General features: G+C 42.7%; 1 protein-coding gene and 1 long non-coding RNA gene across 3 annotated transcripts; one reads left to right on the top strand and one right to left on the bottom strand.

The window, feature by feature from the left end:
• Nucleotides 1-9,437: 9,437 nt before the first annotated feature.
• On the bottom strand, nt 9,438-11,530 carry LOC147798351 (uncharacterized). Its single transcript, XR_015426219.1, has 4 exons — nt 11,393-11,530; nt 10,927-11,092; nt 9,701-9,855; nt 9,438-9,575 (listed from the first exon to the last, which is right to left on the bottom strand). It is a non-coding gene; the product is annotated as an uncharacterized LOC147798351 (long non-coding RNA).
• A 41-nt stretch (nt 11,531-11,571) lies between these two features.
• Nucleotides 11,572-15,285, top strand: LOC147798350 (uncharacterized). 2 transcript variants are annotated; one of them, XM_087140339.1, is made up of 6 exons: nt 11,572-12,132; nt 12,570-12,740; nt 13,004-13,071; nt 13,592-13,689; nt 13,824-13,933; nt 14,578-15,285. In XM_087140339.1, the coding sequence occupies exons 1-6, from the start codon at nt 11,572-11,574 to the stop codon at nt 14,917-14,919; spliced, it is 1,350 nt and encodes a 449-aa protein (XP_086996465.1). In that variant the 3' UTR covers nt 14,920-15,285. The 2 variants fall into 2 exon arrangements, with proteins under 2 accessions (XP_086996465.1, XP_086996466.1); XM_087140340.1 differs by lacking the exon at nt 11,572-12,132 and having other exon boundaries at nt 12,161-12,740.
• Nucleotides 15,286-18,030: the final 2,745 nt, after the last annotated feature.

The following is an 18,030-nucleotide window of genomic DNA, read 5'->3' as shown; positions in this document are numbered from 1 at the left end:
TGTTTGGCAACACGGGAGAAGTTGAGGGGATCCTGGGGATTGATTTCCTGTTATCAACCAAGGGCTCCCTGGACTTTCGGACCTGTGAGCTGACGCTGAGCGGAGAGAAGATGAAGTGTAAGGACCAACGTGGGGGAGGCCTATGTGCCCGGGTAGTTGTGGGGGAAACCACAAGGGTCCCAGCAGGCCACGAGGCGTTGGTGCCAGCCCTAGTGATGGGTGAGCAGCTCAGCAGTAAGTTTGGCCTCATAGAACCATCGGATCGGAGTGAGGTAGCAGGCAAGGGCATGATCGTAGCGCGAGTTCTGGTCAACTCAGAGGAAGAGGTGCTTCCCGTGCGAGTATTCAACCCTGGGAAAAGGGAGTGCGTCGTGAAGGAGGGAACCATGGTAGGGTTCCTTACGCCTGTGGAAGGTGACGACGTCGATGGCACTGGGGGACCTTCACCTACTGAGTCGGGAACAGCTGCGTCAGTCCCGCAACACCTGAAAGAGTTGTACGACCGAAGCATCCAGGAAGTGGATGGGAAGTACCATGGCAGAATAGCTGACCTCTTGAGCAGAAACCAAGACGTCTTTGCAAGGAGTGACGCCGACATTGGTCGTACGAACTTGGTTCGACATAAGATAGATACAGGTGCGGCGCATCCTATAAAGGAGCGGCCGAGGCGATTTCCGCGAAAGCAACAGAAGGAAATCGACTGCCAAATTCAGGAGATGATCAAGGAGGGAAGAATAGAGCCCACCGAGAGTCCTTTGGCATCAAATGTGGTCCTTGTGAGGAAGAAGGACGGTAACCAGCGATTTTGCGTGGACTATCGTCGTCTCAATGCAGTGACTATCAAGGACGTCTTCCCTATACCCCGCATCGATGAGTCCCTCGATACCCTTGCAGGCAGCAGGTGGTTTTCCACATTAGACCTCGCCAGCGGGTACTGGCAGGTGGAGCTTGATGATGAAGCTAGAGAGAAGTCGGCATTTGTAGTCCGAGGTGGCTTGTACGCCTGGCGTGTCATGCCCTTCGGGCTATGCAATGCGCCATCCACCTTCGAGCGGCTGATGGAGAGAGTCATGGCTGGCCTGCACTGGGAGACCCTCTTAGTCTACCTAGACGATGTAATCGTGTTTGCGAAGACCATCGAGGAGGAATTGAACCGCCTGGGGACAGTCTTTGCAGCGCCTTCGAGCCGCGGGTCTGAAGTTGAAGCCCCGGAAATGTCACCTATTTAGGAAGAGCGTGCTATACCTTGGACACATTGTGTCAGGCGAAGGCATCGCCACAGATCCAGACAAGATTCGCGCCATCAGAGAGTGGCCAACACCCAAGACTACGAGAGAGGTGCAGAGCTTTCTTGGGCTTGCATCTTATTATAGAAAATTCATTCAAGGGTTTGCGGACATCGCACGCCCACTACACAGTCTCACAGAGAAGTCAAGGGACTTCATTTGGAGTGACGCCTGCGAGGATGCCTTCCAGGAGCTCAAGACAAGACTACAGGAGTCGCCTATACTTGCCTACCCCGTTGCTGAAGCCGACTACATCCTGGATACTGACGCTAGTGCGTCCGGTATTGGAGCTGTCCTGTCACAGGTAATTGACGGGCAAGAGCGAGTCATCGCCTATGCGAGCAGGGTGCTAGGCAAGGCGGAGCGTAACTATTGCGTTACGAGGCGTGAGCTCCTGGCGGTGGTGGTATTCCTGAAACAGTTTCGACAATACCTGTACGGGCGTAGGGTCACGATTCGGACCGACCATGGAGCCTTGCGATGGCTTGTGAATTTTAAAGATCCTCAAGGGCAGATGGCAAGATGGTTGCAGGTGATCAGTGAGTTTGACTTCACTGTCGTGCACAGACCAGGGCGTGCTCACAGTAATGCGGATGGTCTGTCGAGGAAACCCTGCACCCAGTGTGGCCGAGAGGAGAAGATGCAAAATGCGGACAGCCCGCCGATGGATGAACAACAGGAGACGAAGCAAACAAGTGCAGCCTCAGTGTCCCATTCAAGGGTAGTGACGGTGCAGCCGGCATTAGACGCAGAAGAGCTACGGAAGGCTCAGCTAGAAGAAGAGACATTGAGGGTGGTCATAGCTACCAAAGAAAACCCAAGTCAGAGCGACCTGGCAGGCGCCATCAGATTGTCACCTAAGGCGAGAGCATACAAGACCCACTGGGCCAACTGGAGATGCGCGGAGGAGTTCTCCACAGGAAGTGGGAGTCCAATGACGGACGGGAGATAAGGTGGCGTACAGTACTGCCTACCAAATACCAAGGGGAAGTTGTTAGCCAACTACATGGAAGTGTCTCAGGGGGACACTAAGGTGTTATGAAAACGCTGGCAAAGGTGAAGGTGAGGTTTTACTGGGCCGGCATGGCGGCAGATGTGCGATCCATTCTCAGAAAATGTAACGTCTGCGGCCGGACAAAATCACCTACGAAGACTAGAAGAGCTCCGCTACAGCAGAAAATGGTTGGGGCACCTATGGAAAGGGTTGCACTGGACGTGTTGGGCCCTTTGCCGGTGACAGAGAGAGGCAACAAGTACATACTTGTTATAGGCGACTACCTGAGCAAGTGGACTGAGGCCTACCCAATCCCTGACCAGACAGCTACAACGGTTGCAGACAAGTTCGTCAAAGAGTTTGTCTGTCGTTTCGGTGTGCCCGAAGTCCTACATTCTGACCAAGGGCGTAGCTTCGAGTCTGAGGTCTTCTTCGAAATGTGTCGCCTACGGGGGATTGAAAAAACCCGCACAACCCCCTATAATCCGAAGAATGATGGGATGATTAAGCGCTTCAATCGTACATTGGTCGTCATATTCTCGATGATGTTAGAACCTCATCGGCGGCAAAGAGACTGGGACGAGAGGATTCCTTTGGCCATGTTCGCCTACCGGGCATCGCCTCAGGAGTCTACAGGCGAATCGCCCAACATGCTAATGCTTGGACGGGAAGTGCACCTCCCAGTCGACTTGACAATCGAACAACATAGTAACGGCCAACCAGACGAAGATGGCATAGGCACAGACTATGCGCAACAACTGAGGGAACAGCTGAGTCTTGCACATGATCGGGCACGGAAGTGTCTGAAACAAAGTGCAAGGAGGCAGAAGAACTACTACGACAGGCGGTCTGCAACCGACAAGCTGGTGGTAGGAGAATTTGCATGGTTGCACAACCCTGCAAAAAAGAAGGGCGTTTCACCTAAATTGCAGTGCCGGTGGGGAGGCCCGTATCTAATTGTACACCAGCTGTCTGAGGTCATCTTCCGGATTCAACGAAAAAAGCGAGGGAAGATGAAAGTGGTGCACCGCGACAGGTTGAAACCCTACACAGGGGAGCCCCTTGTGGCATGGAGCGAAGATGGGTCAGAAGAAACCAGCACAAGTACCCTAAGCCAAAGACAACCAGAGAACAGAAGCCCTGCTCAAACGCAAGCGTCAGGAAGTAATTGTAACCATATGTTCAAAAAGCTTGAATGTTCATGCTATGAAAGTGAAGGAGAAAGAAGATGAATCAAAGCCCTGAAAAGAATATACAGGAGGGAACTGAAATGGTCGAAACGTTAAATTAAGAACATGCCATCAAACCTTTTCCTTTTGTAAAGAGGGGAAGCAATTACCAGTTTTGAACTTAAAATGTTGCCATCCCTTGAAAAAAAACAATTGAAACTTGAGGAAATTTGAAGACAAATGTAGTGACCCCATTGTCATGTTGCTGCATTTTATGAATGACTGATCGAGGGCTTTACTTACAATCTATTCAAAAAGTTGGCTTACAAAAATCTGGGGCTCACCTGATCAACAGAAGACTTGGGCCAAGAAAGTAGAACTCGATAGCGGACTCGATCGAGCATATATGCTGCGCGCGCCGGTTTCTATTGCGCCCTCTCGTGACTTCATTTCACCAGTAGACGGCTCGTTCTACCGTTTTGGGAATCTCCTACGTACTGAGGCGTGGCCTTTGTATGCACAATAGTAGTTTAGTATGAATATTCACAATTGACCGTAGGAAGCAAAATGGATGCAAAATAGGCAGCGAGAGCGTTGGAGCGGATTCGCATCAATGGCGTCGGCTTGTTGATTCATCAGTTTTGTTATGGATGCAGTCCACTAATTCAACCGAGAATGGCCAGCTGATTAGCATTGAAAGTGCCCCCACAGTATCTTTTGAAAAAAGAGATTGTATTGCCCCCAAAATGGGGAGATTGTGTGAATCTTTGCCAGAATTAACTCCCTGGGTATTTGGGCTTTCATCTGAGAGCAGAATGGCTGAAAAAATACGGTTGAAAATGGTTCCAAGTGCCCAAGAAAGTTGAGGGTTGTCACTTGAGAAATGGCTGCAATGACACATCGGAAAAATCACTTTTGGAGGAAACTTTGTTTTGTGGGCCGGAATCACTCAAAATGCAATCGGTTTACCCACAGAAAATTGAAAAGAAAATGAAAGATTAGGGACCATAAAATAATTTAACTTGTGTTTCAGAGGCTCAGGGATGTTGGTACGCATGTTATTGGACCCCGAACAATGCTGATTTTACACTGTTTTCAATTGGGCTTGAATTAGTGGACTTCACCCTATATATGAAGTCTCTCACAGGCATACTGCTTCGCTTCTAGTTCCAAAGCATCGACCGCAGCCATTATGTACTTTAGTAGTACGTTTCGCGTCTCGTAGTAGATGAGCATGTGCATTACACATCGTATGGTTTGGAATACCCTGAGGCTCGGACAACGAACTGTTACACAGGTCAATTGTTGCAGGTCATTGATCCACATACATCACATTCAAATACGGCTGAAACTTCCCGGGTGCTGATTGGTTCCTCCGAAAATCTGGAGGAAAACTAAAGAAAAAGTTAAACAGTTTGTAGGGGATTCCTAAGACGGTAGAACGAGCACTGTGCGAAAGGCATGCGTTTCCGAAAATTTCATACCTACGGAAACGCGTGCAGTGTTTGCACCCAGTCGTTTCCTCTGCCAGTTTACCAACCCCGAATCGGGCGACGGAAACGTGAGACCCCGTTTCCTAATTTTACGGGGAGGATTTACGTGCCAAGGAAACTACTCACGCGGAAACTGGTGGAAGATTCAAGGGAAACTGGTTCTGTGGGGGTTTTCTTTATGAACGACCTTTTCTGTTCAATTGTCTCAATATATCTAGCTTTGATGGCTATTTATATATGTGACACAGACTCGTGAAGGTGAAGTCATTCAGTGTTCTATAGTTTATCACTCAGTGTAGGACCATAAAGAATAAGCCATTGCAAGTACCCCACTTAACCTTCATTTGTCTCACAAGAACTCGAAAATCCGGTAACATGTCGTGTGGTCATTTTGATTTTTTTAGATGACCACCACGAAACAAAGTTTTACACAAAACTGAATCATAACGTTGATTTGATTAAAAAGTAAAGCCGTCACTTTATTATTTCTCTGACCTAAATGATTTGCCTTGGTCCTGGGTGCCCAATCTTCATCCTAAAAGTAATCCACAAACCCATATTTTTGAATCAGTTATTCGTTAAGGACCCTGATAATTATCATTTAGGAAATGCTCCATATACATGTATATGTATGTAGTAGGGTGCTACCGCATTCCCCGGTCCACTCCCTGTGTTTCACTGTAGAGGTGCCGGTGTCAAGCCGAGAATGGTGACCGCATGGGGTCAAGGTATTCTCACAAGGTAGGTCCCCAGCCACTAGTTTCCATTAACAGTAGCAAGCCTGACCACAATGATGGAGTGAGTGGGGGGGTCGCTTTGCTTGGGTGACACTAATGTGTTTGCCACTACCACAGCACCCCCAAACTATGCCGGTGCCATGTGTACAGGCGCCTGCAGTCGGCGGAGATAGTTTGGCATACCAGCTTGCTGGCATTGTTTGAAAGCAACTAGCGCCGACAATCGCGTTAAGCTACGCAAAGTTTACTTATGCAATTAAATTCATGAAGGAAATTACAATTATAGTAAAAGATTTGTTTGTTGAGAGAAATGTGGTTGGTTGCAAGATCATATAAGCATTCAAAATAGAATACACTTCAAAAGAAATAACCTCTGTGGAATTATTGAAAATGGAGGGAAATGAGCGAGGTCTCAATCGGGAGAAGAAAACTTTAGTGTGCAAGGCAAGACGCCCGATTACTCATAGCTGGAGAACACCATCATCCGTCTACTTAAAGTGACCGGTACCCCACACCCAGATAGGGAACACTTCAAGGCCGTCGCTGTAAACTGTAATCAAATTGGGATAAAACTGTGAACGTGTGCACCTGGCATAATGTCCTCCTGTCATGTGGAATGTGGAGGGAGGTCACTGGGTCCTCTCACTGGATGTCCATTTCCCCTTGAGACTTTAGTTATAGACACGATTATTGTTCTCCCTGAAATATCCGTCTGTTTGCATAACGTTTAGTTATGTGCAACTACAGGTCCACTTTAAAGAACACAAAACAAAACTGTTACTTAAAAGGGTGCGGTGACCAATACTGGTAGTTTATTGTGTAAACCATTAATCTCCTACATGAAATACCAGTACAAGAAAAAATAAATTTCTATATACCAGTTTCTCGATGGACTTAAGCGAAAAGGGAAATAACATATTCTGCAACGAACCTATTTCACGTTATTAGCAAATACCTCACATGCATTTGAAGGGTTTCTTCTTTTGCCATTAACAGATCTAGAGTACGCTTGTTGCAACATAAAGTACACACTTCTTGGATTAGACAATCTTTGTTCAAATGAAATTGACCCAATGCATTTGGGGAACCCAGAGATCACTGGACATTTCTTATAGCAAAGTTTCGGTATCACTACAGGTAACAATACGATGTAGTATATCATAGACAAAAAGTCTGAATGAAGGACAGTCAGTGTTTCCTTTGTCCTAAAGAAAGAGCTGTCGGTTCAGTGAAGACAAGGCCACGTTGCCTTCTTTGTCGTGTGCCGCAATGAACTTTCCATAGATTCGTTGCACCGGAATAAAAGAAGATGCCCCTCCTTGTAAATATGAGCGTTTAGGCCAAGATGTAATAGGTGCTAAATAGCGATCTGTAATCGCATGGTCTCTAACATACCATCGAACCGCAGCGAGAACGTGAGGTACTGGGACACTGTTAAGAAATATCGTATGTTTGATGTAGTACTTGACTATTCCTGGTCTTAGCTCAGCGAGACAATCAATATTTGCATCGTCGTCGACCCAGTGAGCCATAATCCCGCTGGTATTTCGCGATCTCTTGTTGAAATATGATCCAAAAACTTCGTTCCCAACATGTATAACTCCATATTTATTGAACGTTAGCTGCAAATGATCCCTTTGTAATCTGGTGTTTTCATACAAAGATTGATACATTTGCAGAAGATAATTCAAATCGTCAGAATCAAAAGAAGCTATTAGACCATGTCCTACAGGTTTAACTGCAGTGAGATCTGAAAAGGTTTGAACTACGAATGGCCCTCTCCACGTGCGGAAAAGTGCACCTACGGCTGACGCTTCCGGAATCTGTGCTGATGTACCGGTACTGTGACCCAGTGAAACGCTATTACAGATGTCAAGAAAATCTTTGCTGAAGTCTACGTGGTGGTTTATATTTTTCACAAACGGAATTCTCGTTACAGATCTCATGAATTGAACTTCAATATTACTGTTATTAGTAGGTATGTCCGCAATTAATCCATTGAACCGTTCATATGCAAAACACCAAAAGGCAGGCACAGGACCAAAATCAATGATGCATTCTTTGAGATGGGTGTGCAAATGCATGTTTGGCGTTATTGCCAAAGATCCATGTAATGTTTCGTATTCCTTGCAAAATTTAAGAAACAGAAAATCAGCCTTTTCTACCTCAGCAATGGATATGCACGGTTTGCAGATAAGTCTGCATGCCAGTACAAATGTCTGCCAGCATTTAAGATGTACCTCGGGTAGGATCCCATCCAACGCGTACATTGAAAAATATAATGTCCAATTCTTCCATTCATCTGCTGTGAAATTCCCATAGTTTGAAGCAATTTTTGTAGGTAATCGGCCAAGGTCTGACGAGGCTAACATGTGGTTAATTTTCTCGTCAATTTCATCCAGTGCCTTTCTCTTGAGTATATCTTTTTTAACCCAATGGCTAAATACCTTTTTGGCAGTCCCTGTAAACAGATTATGCATTGGATCAATGGCACAGTACCGGACTGCATCGAAATACTCCAAGTCAAGTAAACAGCTGTAACGCACTCCGAGTTGTTTCTCAATTTTCTCTCTTTCTGCTAAAGAGGCACTCCGCCGAACCTGTGCCACACATCTGCGGTGGCTATTGTTATCCCGCGGAGGCCACGTTTTCCTCTCAAACCCCCCGTAATCATTTTTCATTTTAGGCCTCCCAACCTTGTCAGTTTCCCCTGTTTGGACATTTGGAGCTTTTTTCAAACATTTTGAGCAGAAAAGTGAAGCACTGTGGCTCAAAAAACCACAAAGTTTTCTGTTTGCAGGTAAATCTGCTGAACAGCACATTAGGGCTCCTTGAATCGTCATAACTTCGCAAGGTGTACTTATTTGAACACCTTTCCACAGGGCATTCAATTCTTTAACAACTGGTTCAAGAAAACTGTTGAGTGATGCTGGTTCCTTGTCTAGAGGAGGTATGACCCCAACAACGATGGTGTTTTCCTGTTTAAATCTCATGACCCTGGGCAAGTTTAGCACTGTTAGGTAAATAACGCCAACAGAGACGTTGCGGCGAACGTATGGCTGAAACCAGTCACAATTAATCATAAAACCGAAGAAATATTTCCCCGTTTCTAATGGTTGCTCATGGTAAGCTTGAAACTGTTTCCATAATTTTCCCTCATAAACATCAGCCAAGCTTTCGCCAGGGATATTCCGCCCCTTCCATTTTTGACAATCATCCAAAAAGCCTTCACGTTTAATCATATTTTCAAGACACTCGATAATGCTTTGGTAGCAGTAGATTTTAAGTGGGTAATATTTCTTCGATCCGTCAGCGAATCGAACTGCTTTCACGAGTTTGCTATTACAGGTGATCTGACGCCCTCTTGACTTTATCCAGGAATTGGAACATTTACGAGGATTTGACGTTCCATCAACTTCGTAAAACAGCTCTCCAAAATCATATAACTTTGCACACTTCGGACATACAGCATATTTTATGAAAGAGTCTCTATCAAATTTTAAATGCCGTCTGATCATATAAACCGATTGTGGAATCACTCCAGCAATCTCTGTCAGAGCTGTTATTTGGTGGCTAATCGCCTTAAACAAAACTGACAGAAAGTGAAGAAGTTTATCCAGGGCACGGTCGCTTATTAAATAATTAGTTTGCCACAAGAACAAAAAGTGGCACACCCATATCAATAGAGCTTTACATTTCTCTCGAAGATCTCCTCTATCTTCGCAGACAGTAAACCTGCCAGAGCGTGTCTGCTGAGAACACGACCCTTCTGGTACTTCGAAGAGGTCTCTAGGATCGATTGCGTCTTTCTCCCACTGCTCATCTTCGCTGTTGCTGTCAGTATCTGAGCTATTGCTACTGTCAGTACCAGTAGAATCTGATTCACTTGTAAAATCCTGATAGAAAAACACCAAAAAATAACTAAAATTAAAATGGAAATCCAAATACACAAAATAACTCGTAGGGGTGCCTACACGTCCTTAAATTATGACATGAGAAAGTAAGAATCACAAATATTAACCTCAACAGTTACTTTGCGGGTTGAATCATTGGCAACATCTCCTGAAGCTCGTGGCGAAGAGGTCATGGTCACAGGATACTCTGCACTGGAGCAAATGGGCTCAGTATCAGCGGCATCGTTGATCTTTCTCGAGGGGGATTCCATTTCAATAGAAGCTGTGAAAAATGTATAAAATGTGAAAGCCATTGGCCATATTCATCACCGTTCGTCAGTTTTCTGTGCACAAATGTTTCCGCGAAGTCATATTCACTGTAGATTCATTCATTTTTCTTATCATGTTTGAAAATGACTGCATCTTCCGCCGAATCATATCTGTAAGATTTGAGATTACATGTATGTACATATTGCACTGAACATGGAGGTAAAGAGTTTAGTCCTACCTTCTTATAAAAAACCCGGAAGCGGTCATAATGATTAATGGCACCCGATACCGCAGTGGACAGCGGTCAAAGTGCCTCCTGTGACCTTACAAGGTCAGTTCAGTGCAATCATTGTACACTCACATACCGGACCTACATGTACTGTACATGTACACATTGGAAAATTGTGCATTATGCTTCATTCGACACTCACGTACGCACGATTGTAAGTGGGATCCAACTGTATTATTTAGTAGAGTTGGACACCTGATGAAACTGAATGGTTCACATCTTATATGTACACACCCATTTCTAGTTGTTCTCTAGTTTAGAGTGACTTTCTTTCAAATTCAGTACCGGCAGTGATCCTTTCAAAAACAACTTTAAGTGCTATCATTTTGGAATGATAATGCTCACAAATACTGTAACTTGGCAAGTTACTTCATACATAATTATCCAGTCGATTGATCTCATTGTAGTTAGCTAATGCAGCGAGGACTAGGCTTGATTTAATTACGCAGTTTTATTTGGGGTTTATTTGTTTTTAACATAACCGATTTGCCACAAAAAATGCAAACCAATGACATTACTTCCGTTGTAACTGAGGCACAGTACGCTGAGCTCAGATAACTATTTTACGCAAAAAACGGTACGCCGGCACTCATAATGAAGTAAGCACCGCTCGAAAAGAATGAATAAAAATTAAAGAGAGAAAAATAGTTTTAAACCAAATGAATTTCAAAACATACAAACAAGCGACATCAAGAACAAAAGCATACAAAACATGGCATCATTTGACCAATTTCTACTGATCATGAACGATAACCGCGTGTCGGGTAGGCCCTAAATAGGACATGCTGCACATACCTGCTTGCAAAGGCACGTTCGACGGATAAATCTTGGCTTGCCTATTACCACATGTCCACACGTTACCATCGTGGTGTTTTTGTTTATGATAATAGAAGGCTCTCCGAGAAAAGTTAGTGGCACAGTTGGGGCAACTTTTCCGTTTCTCTTTCTGCTTCATGTCTGCCTATAATTAATTAACAACAAAGTAAAGGTTAAGTTGGAAATCGGACCATCACTAATTGTAAGACTGATGAATAACTTTTGCTTATGAGTTTAACTCGTTAGATAAGATAAAATTTCTGATATAAAGTATTTCATAAGAGCGATTTTTGTGTAGTCAAATGCAGATGAAGATCTTAAATAAAGCATATGCATTGTCTACGTGAGTTGAACAGGTTTTATTCAAATAAATGGATAAACTCAACTTTACAAAAGGAATATAGGACGAAGAATACATGTACATCTTAGAAAAGGTTTAACTTACTTGGTAGTTTTGGATGATTTTGAAGAGCGGGAAAAGTGCGACCAGTAATTCCAAAACACACGTTTCTGGTCAGTTTCTGGCTTCTTGCGGTTTTTGAGAAGCCTTGGAGCGTCTCCTTTCTCTGCTCACGTACAATTGGAGCGCTGTTCGGAAGCTGTGTCTCGGGAATTTCGCAGTTGATGACTGACGCCGTGGCTAGACTGGGTCGATCTTGGCATAATTCAAGGTCCAATTATATATTCATCCAATCCCAATTGGCCCCTCTTGCGCGCCATTTTCAATTCATAGCAACCGTTCTTGTCTGTCACACATATAGAGCAATTGCTCCCCAGATTCTATCAAAGCATTCTGGTAAAATGAATCCTAGAATCAGACATATTCCCAATATTGATGATTTGCCTCGGCGACGACTCTTCAATCAAGAAGAAATGCTGGCCGAATTAGACAGAGTTTCTTCTCCCGAAGAATATAACTCGGGGCAGTTGCAGTCTACAGGCAATGGCAGAACGATGCTCGATATCTCGCAAAGCAGACCCGCCATACGAGTAAGCTATTCTCAGGCTAGCACAAGTAGCACCAGTGATGCCCCTCTGAACACCCTCGGATTCCCCCAAGCCACCTCAACACCAACTTCCAGCGACAGTGAATCCGAAAGCCAAGAATCTGCATCGTCCATTTTGTCTGAGAGGAGTGCACACTCTTCGTCTTCGCTCAATACTTCTGCGGGAAGTATTTCAGTGGTGAGTTCAGCAAGTAGTATGGAATTCATATAGTTGAATAATTAATTTCATAATATTAAGTTTTGTTTCTTAAGTTTGAGCCTGCTTCAGTAATTACTAATATCTACAATAATAAGTCTTGCGAACATCTGAACACGGCGAAATATTTTATGCAGAAATTTCACCATAGCATTTCTAACGTCAAAGAACATTTTAAGAATTGACCGAGCGTGGTGATTTTAAAATGAAAAGGGGCGAACACACTATAATTTAGATGTAGGGGGTGGTTCTTCAGTTGTTGACAATCCTCCATAACTCAGGTATCTTAGGAAATTATATAAAGTTATAGTTTATTGTTTTAAGCAGTGATGTAAATTGATGATAAAGGGAGACGCGCGGGAACTTGTTGGTAGGCTCAGCTGACTTACGCTGCTGTGTTTTTCAAATGTCTGGTTTAGGGGTCCAGTGCACCATCTGCAGTTACCCTGCGCATGCTATACATGCAGAATAAAAAACTGGAGGCACAGCTCAAGAAGCAAAATGAAGAGCTCCAAGATATAAAACGGAACATGAGATGTGCCGCAGCAAACTCTGGAAGCAAACGTGTTGCTGTTCCACGTGAATGCTCAGTGAGTTAATAAACCCTTGTATTCAATTAAAATGAAACGATTTCTGCACTTTTATCTCTTCCCCAGTTTTTAGATATTCATTTAAATAATGACAATCAAAACCACGAACTAAGAAAGTTCGGTGCTGTCTGTCATTGTGTGGGAACACAAACTGAACAACGCAACTTTCTTAATTAAAGAGAAAAAAAATTACGACCAAAATCCTGTGCCCTTGGTTTTCTGTGAGGGGTCTTAATAATTGTAAGCACTCTTTTTCCCCATAGCAAGCTGTCCGGGAAGTGTACGGAAAACTCTACAAAGACGGGACGGGAGGATTCAACCTTTCACTGACGTAAGTATTGAATTTTCTGTCATAACTTGAAAGAAAACACTCCACAAGTGTTGCAAAGATTATTTACTGCTTTCCTTTGTGGTTTGTACTTTTACTGTTTGCTCGTTTCAACGATAAAGCATGTTGAGCGAAAGCCAGAGAGACAGGCCGAGTAAAGGTCTCGGGAGAGGAACAGTCAAAACACACAAAAAAATTCCACATCCCAATCAGCCAACAAACAAACAATAGGTATCAGTAAAACTAGTATTTAACGGCCGCTCAGTAAAGGATGATTCCGGAGGAAGTACGCTAGTATTAAGATTTCATCAAAGACATCGCACAAGGCCAAAATAGGTTGAACAAACTAACAATTTGAAAGTCATCATCTCATTCGGAAAGACCAAGCAATTGTGTGTATTGAAAATGGTTGGAATACTAATTAAAATATACTGTTCAAACATTTCTCTGTTGATCATTACTCAAAACCTTTTCAAAGTGAAAGTTCAGTGACGGTTTGATAAATGAATTTAACTTTTCACAGTAAAACATGCCAGGAAAATGAGTTGGTGGTTTCTACTATAGTCAGAGAAGTCCAGTGGCTTCATGGGCGAGAGAAGTGGACCTGCGACCAAGTACGAAGTAAGTGCCTAGCCATAAAGGTCCTTGGTGTAAAGAAGTATTGCAGAATTGTGGATCAATCATTTACGTGGTCATTTACCTGCTACAAAGTCCGGACAATCTTGTACAGTTCTTCGATTTAATCATTTTTGTAGAAGCTGCCAAGACCTACTTCTCTTCGCTGCGCGACAGAAAACGCCGAGTTGATGGTGGGACATATGAAAGACATGCCAAAGCGGCCAAAAAAAGAAGCAGGAAATTCAGGGTGAGTCTCCTCTCTCTTCGTTATTTTGCTTGGTTCAAATAACTCTCCTATATACATAGTCTCTTCAAAACAGCATGCACGAGTTGCATGGGACAGGATTATGTTGTGTAACCCGCAAATTCATTTGCCTTTATCCAGTGCGTTTAAATCGATAACTAACATGCATTCCAACATGGACTGAGAAATTATACAAGCTTTTCTAAGTAACGATTTACAAATCCTTTCCCAATATCAGTGAAAAAAATGATGTCTTTGATTGTTGTTACAAATTTCACTACTATACTCTGGAAACAGGAACGCCCATTACGAACGCACCTTTGCGTTAATTGTAAACATAATAGCTGTTTGAAATTAATAACCCTTTTGGAAATAGAGGTGTTGCAGTGTTCAGGAAGTCTTACCACCGATAAATGAGTTTTGGAGTCTTGTTATTAACACCCAAACGTGTCATCGTGTCGACATTTATAACACACGTCATAAAAATAAACACCACAACAGTTATCCATAGTTTTGGGTTATTAAAACCGCAACACGTCCATAGAGTGTGACCAGGAAGGTGTTTGAAACGCATATAAATAAACAAATGAATGAATAAATAAACACTTGTTTTCACTCTCTATATGTATTTTGTTTTTATAACACAGAAATTGCAGAGGCGACAAAGCGCCATGAGAAACAGTGATCTCTCTGAAGACATGAAAAGACAGCTCAATGAAGTGATGACAATCGACTTCATGTCTTCAGAGGAGAGCATGTCAGAAGACGAGGAGGAAGGTGCCTCGAGGAACAAAACCAGGAGACTCCTTAAACTACCGTGGGAGAGGTCAAAATTAACATCTTTGAAACACAAACTGGATTCCCAGTTTGCAAAGACCGCTCCTCCGGTAGTTTCAAGGTTGCTTCCGGAGTTTGTTATCTCGAACGTGCCTTCCTCTAGGCCTCCACCGGCAAGTGCACCATCTTGGGCAGTACGCCCCTTAAACTAGGCAAAGAATATTTTCATTTTGAGCGTTTGTTGTGTAAAGCTTCTGAATCTTATGTAAATTCCTTTTTCAAATGTCATGTTTATGAATTTATTTATCACAAACAATTCAGTCTGTAAAAAACAAAATAACTTGTACGAGGTTGAGAGAGGCTGCGTATGCTCTTCAATACGTGATGACATTTTATATGTTCGATTTCAGTTAATGTGTTGATAATTATTCGCCTACCTGATAGGCGCAATGTAAAATGGTAGTTGTTACCAGTCACATCTTTTATGGAATGCAGCGTTGGTGTCCTGTGCTATGTTTTTTCTTTCAAATTTAGTCACAGTTGACTGTTTGTCAGGTAAAAAAAAATTACATCTTGGTTTAACTTTGTTGTTGCTGTTTCATGCAAAATGACCGACAAATAGTATTTTTATACACAAAAGCATGACCTGTTCCTCCCTATCAAATTAATTTTAATTCATGTAACAGAGGAAAAACGCATTTGATGTTTTAACCCAGTTCTTGACGAGGGGAAGGGAGGAAGGAGATCTAGAATATTGCTACCTGCGATAAAATATTGATATCTTACAAACGGCCCTAATTTGACTGAACTGAACATTTTATCAAACCGAAAAACATATGTAACTCTCCTCCTACCTCTTTATGCATGTATGGGCACACTAATGTCATTTTCTTTCCCGTTAGAGTTAGTTACTATAAAAAATGGTATTTTCCCATTTTGTTGAGCATGTTTTAAATTGAGTTTCAGCTGACTTCAGTGAGATCTGACCGTACACGTAGTTATCTTTTGAAATGAGAGAAAAATTATCAATTCGCTCTAGAAATTAAGTCAATATCTTTTCGCCTGTTGCCATTTCCACACACCACAATTATAGATATAAATTAGCACAGTTATTTATATATCACAGAATAATAACTGTTCAATTCTGAAGGTGTATAAAGTGTACATTATATGTCCAAATGGGCTTCAAGGAGAGAATTGGAAATTTATGTATCGTGTGAGGTAGTAATATGGTCTGTGATCAAAACAGATCAAGGCCACAACTCCCCTGGGCATTGTGGTCAGACAGCCTGCACCCAGAAATCCGAGGTCATCTAGCGGCATGTACTGGGAGTTGATTATTGAAAGTCCAAACACGGGATAAGGATCATCGTGATAAAAATTCGAAATTTATGATTAATTATGCTGTATAACGCTGTATACAGACCGAACCAAAACAAAGAGAATATGTATATGGTGCACTTTTAACATCAGAACTATAACCCGTATGCCATTTTTTAGTAGAATTTGTTTTAGTTAAATTGCCTCTTTAACGTTTGCCTCAAGCTTGGCTGTTTAACATCAATACTTTATATTGCTTGGCCATTTAAAAAAGTTTCAGTAAACTGAATTAAAGCATTATGAGGACAGCTGAAATTTCCAGCCTTGTGTCATTTCTTATTATGTCCAAACAACATGCAAATGCTAGAACTGCGCAGTTACTGTACATGTACTGTCCTACATTTGAAAAAGTCATGACTTAAAACAAGTCTCTCTGCACACATACCATTTCCTGACAGCCATTGTCAACGTTGCATTAATTATTAATAAACAATAATGTGCTTAAATGTTTAAATAAAGATGAATTTCCGCTGCGATTCGGACTGCAGCGGAAACGTGCGTGGTAAACGGCAGACAGGTTTCCAAGCCAGTTTCCGTGGGGTAGTAATTGTTGTAAACGAGGGGTGCATTTACGCACCCAGGAAACGAGTGCGGAAACGGCCACCGGAATGGAACATTAAACGCGCAGGAAATGGGTTGGTTTGCGGCCAGTTTCGGCACCAGTTTCCGCATACGGAAACCAAGTTTTTCGCACGGTGGAGCCGTCGATTTGTGAAATGAAGTCACGTGAGGGCGCAATAGAAATCAGCGCGTGTGGCATAATTGTGCTCGATCGATCCGTTGTCGAGGTTCTGCTGTCTTGGCCCAAGACCAGGTCAACAGTGGAAACATAATGACGTTCGTATGGTTTGTTTGCAATACTTATCTATGACCCCTGTTAATTTAGACACAGTATTTATAAATATAGTACTCTGACACAATTCAGATTTGAAAAAGAAAGGTTATTTTCAACAATGAAGTTGCATGCAGTTCCAGAATACTCAAAGTGATTGATACCAAAAACAATTGATAAAGATAAATCAACCATCACAAAACATTTGCTATATTTTATTAGTTCTTTTGTAGTACCTGCCAGTAAATGAATTTTGTAATTCGCCCTACTTTTTTCAAGCTGCCCCGATAATTCAATGTTACATTTCAACAAACCCCGTCCTATTCAGCAATGCTATGTAAAACGCTTGCCTCGCGTTTTGATTCCTATAAGCCAACATGTTGTTACACGTATTAGGCCTAACGGTGTCCTTTTCATACATGTTTGCGGTTGTCTGTGTGGAGTTTATACACGGCTTGAGCTCAAATACAGATTCTGGGCCGCCAATTGAACTCGGTGCAGAATTTAAAGAGGTATTATTTTAGACCTGCACAGTCGTGGCGAATCAAATGCTAGGCCGGGCCCCCTAATAAGAAGTTTTAGATTTGTGTTTACGGCTCCGTATAAAAATGGGACTGTTACAAATCGACGTTTCATCAATAATTCGACACAAGTCGTCGACGTTTAATTACGGGCACAGTGAGCCGCCAATGATGATGATGTTGGAGCATTTAGACTTTCCATGAAATAAGTTTGGAAGCTGAGCTCTACATCTTCTTTGAATTAGCGTATTCATCACGACCATTATATCCGATTAGGGATACAAATCACAAATCCAGCGAGTCCACAAAGGCAACCGGGCTTTTAACAAGTCGGGGGGGGTCTTGGAATACAAATGACTGCAAAAACGTTTATCATAAATTAATGTCATTTATGCAAATGAAGATTTATGACCAAAGTTATCAAGGTTTTACTGAGCATTTTAAAAAAGAAAGTGATGCATGGACCGGAACCCCAAATAGTCTGGCACCACCCCATTTAACATGTTACAGTGAATGGGATAAGATTCTGGGAACTCAATCAAAGCGGCTTCCCTGTTAGTTTACCCCCCCCCCAGGAAAAATACATCTGT

The sequence above is a fragment of the Acanthaster planci genome, linkage group LG08 (genome assembly GCF_054643075.1).
Source record: "Acanthaster planci isolate LZ-2023a linkage group LG08, COTS_SCS, whole genome shotgun sequence".
Lineage (NCBI taxonomy): Eukaryota > Metazoa > Echinodermata > Asteroidea > Valvatida > Acanthasteridae > Acanthaster > Acanthaster planci.
This window is presented reverse-complemented; position numbering and strand designations above follow the sequence as displayed.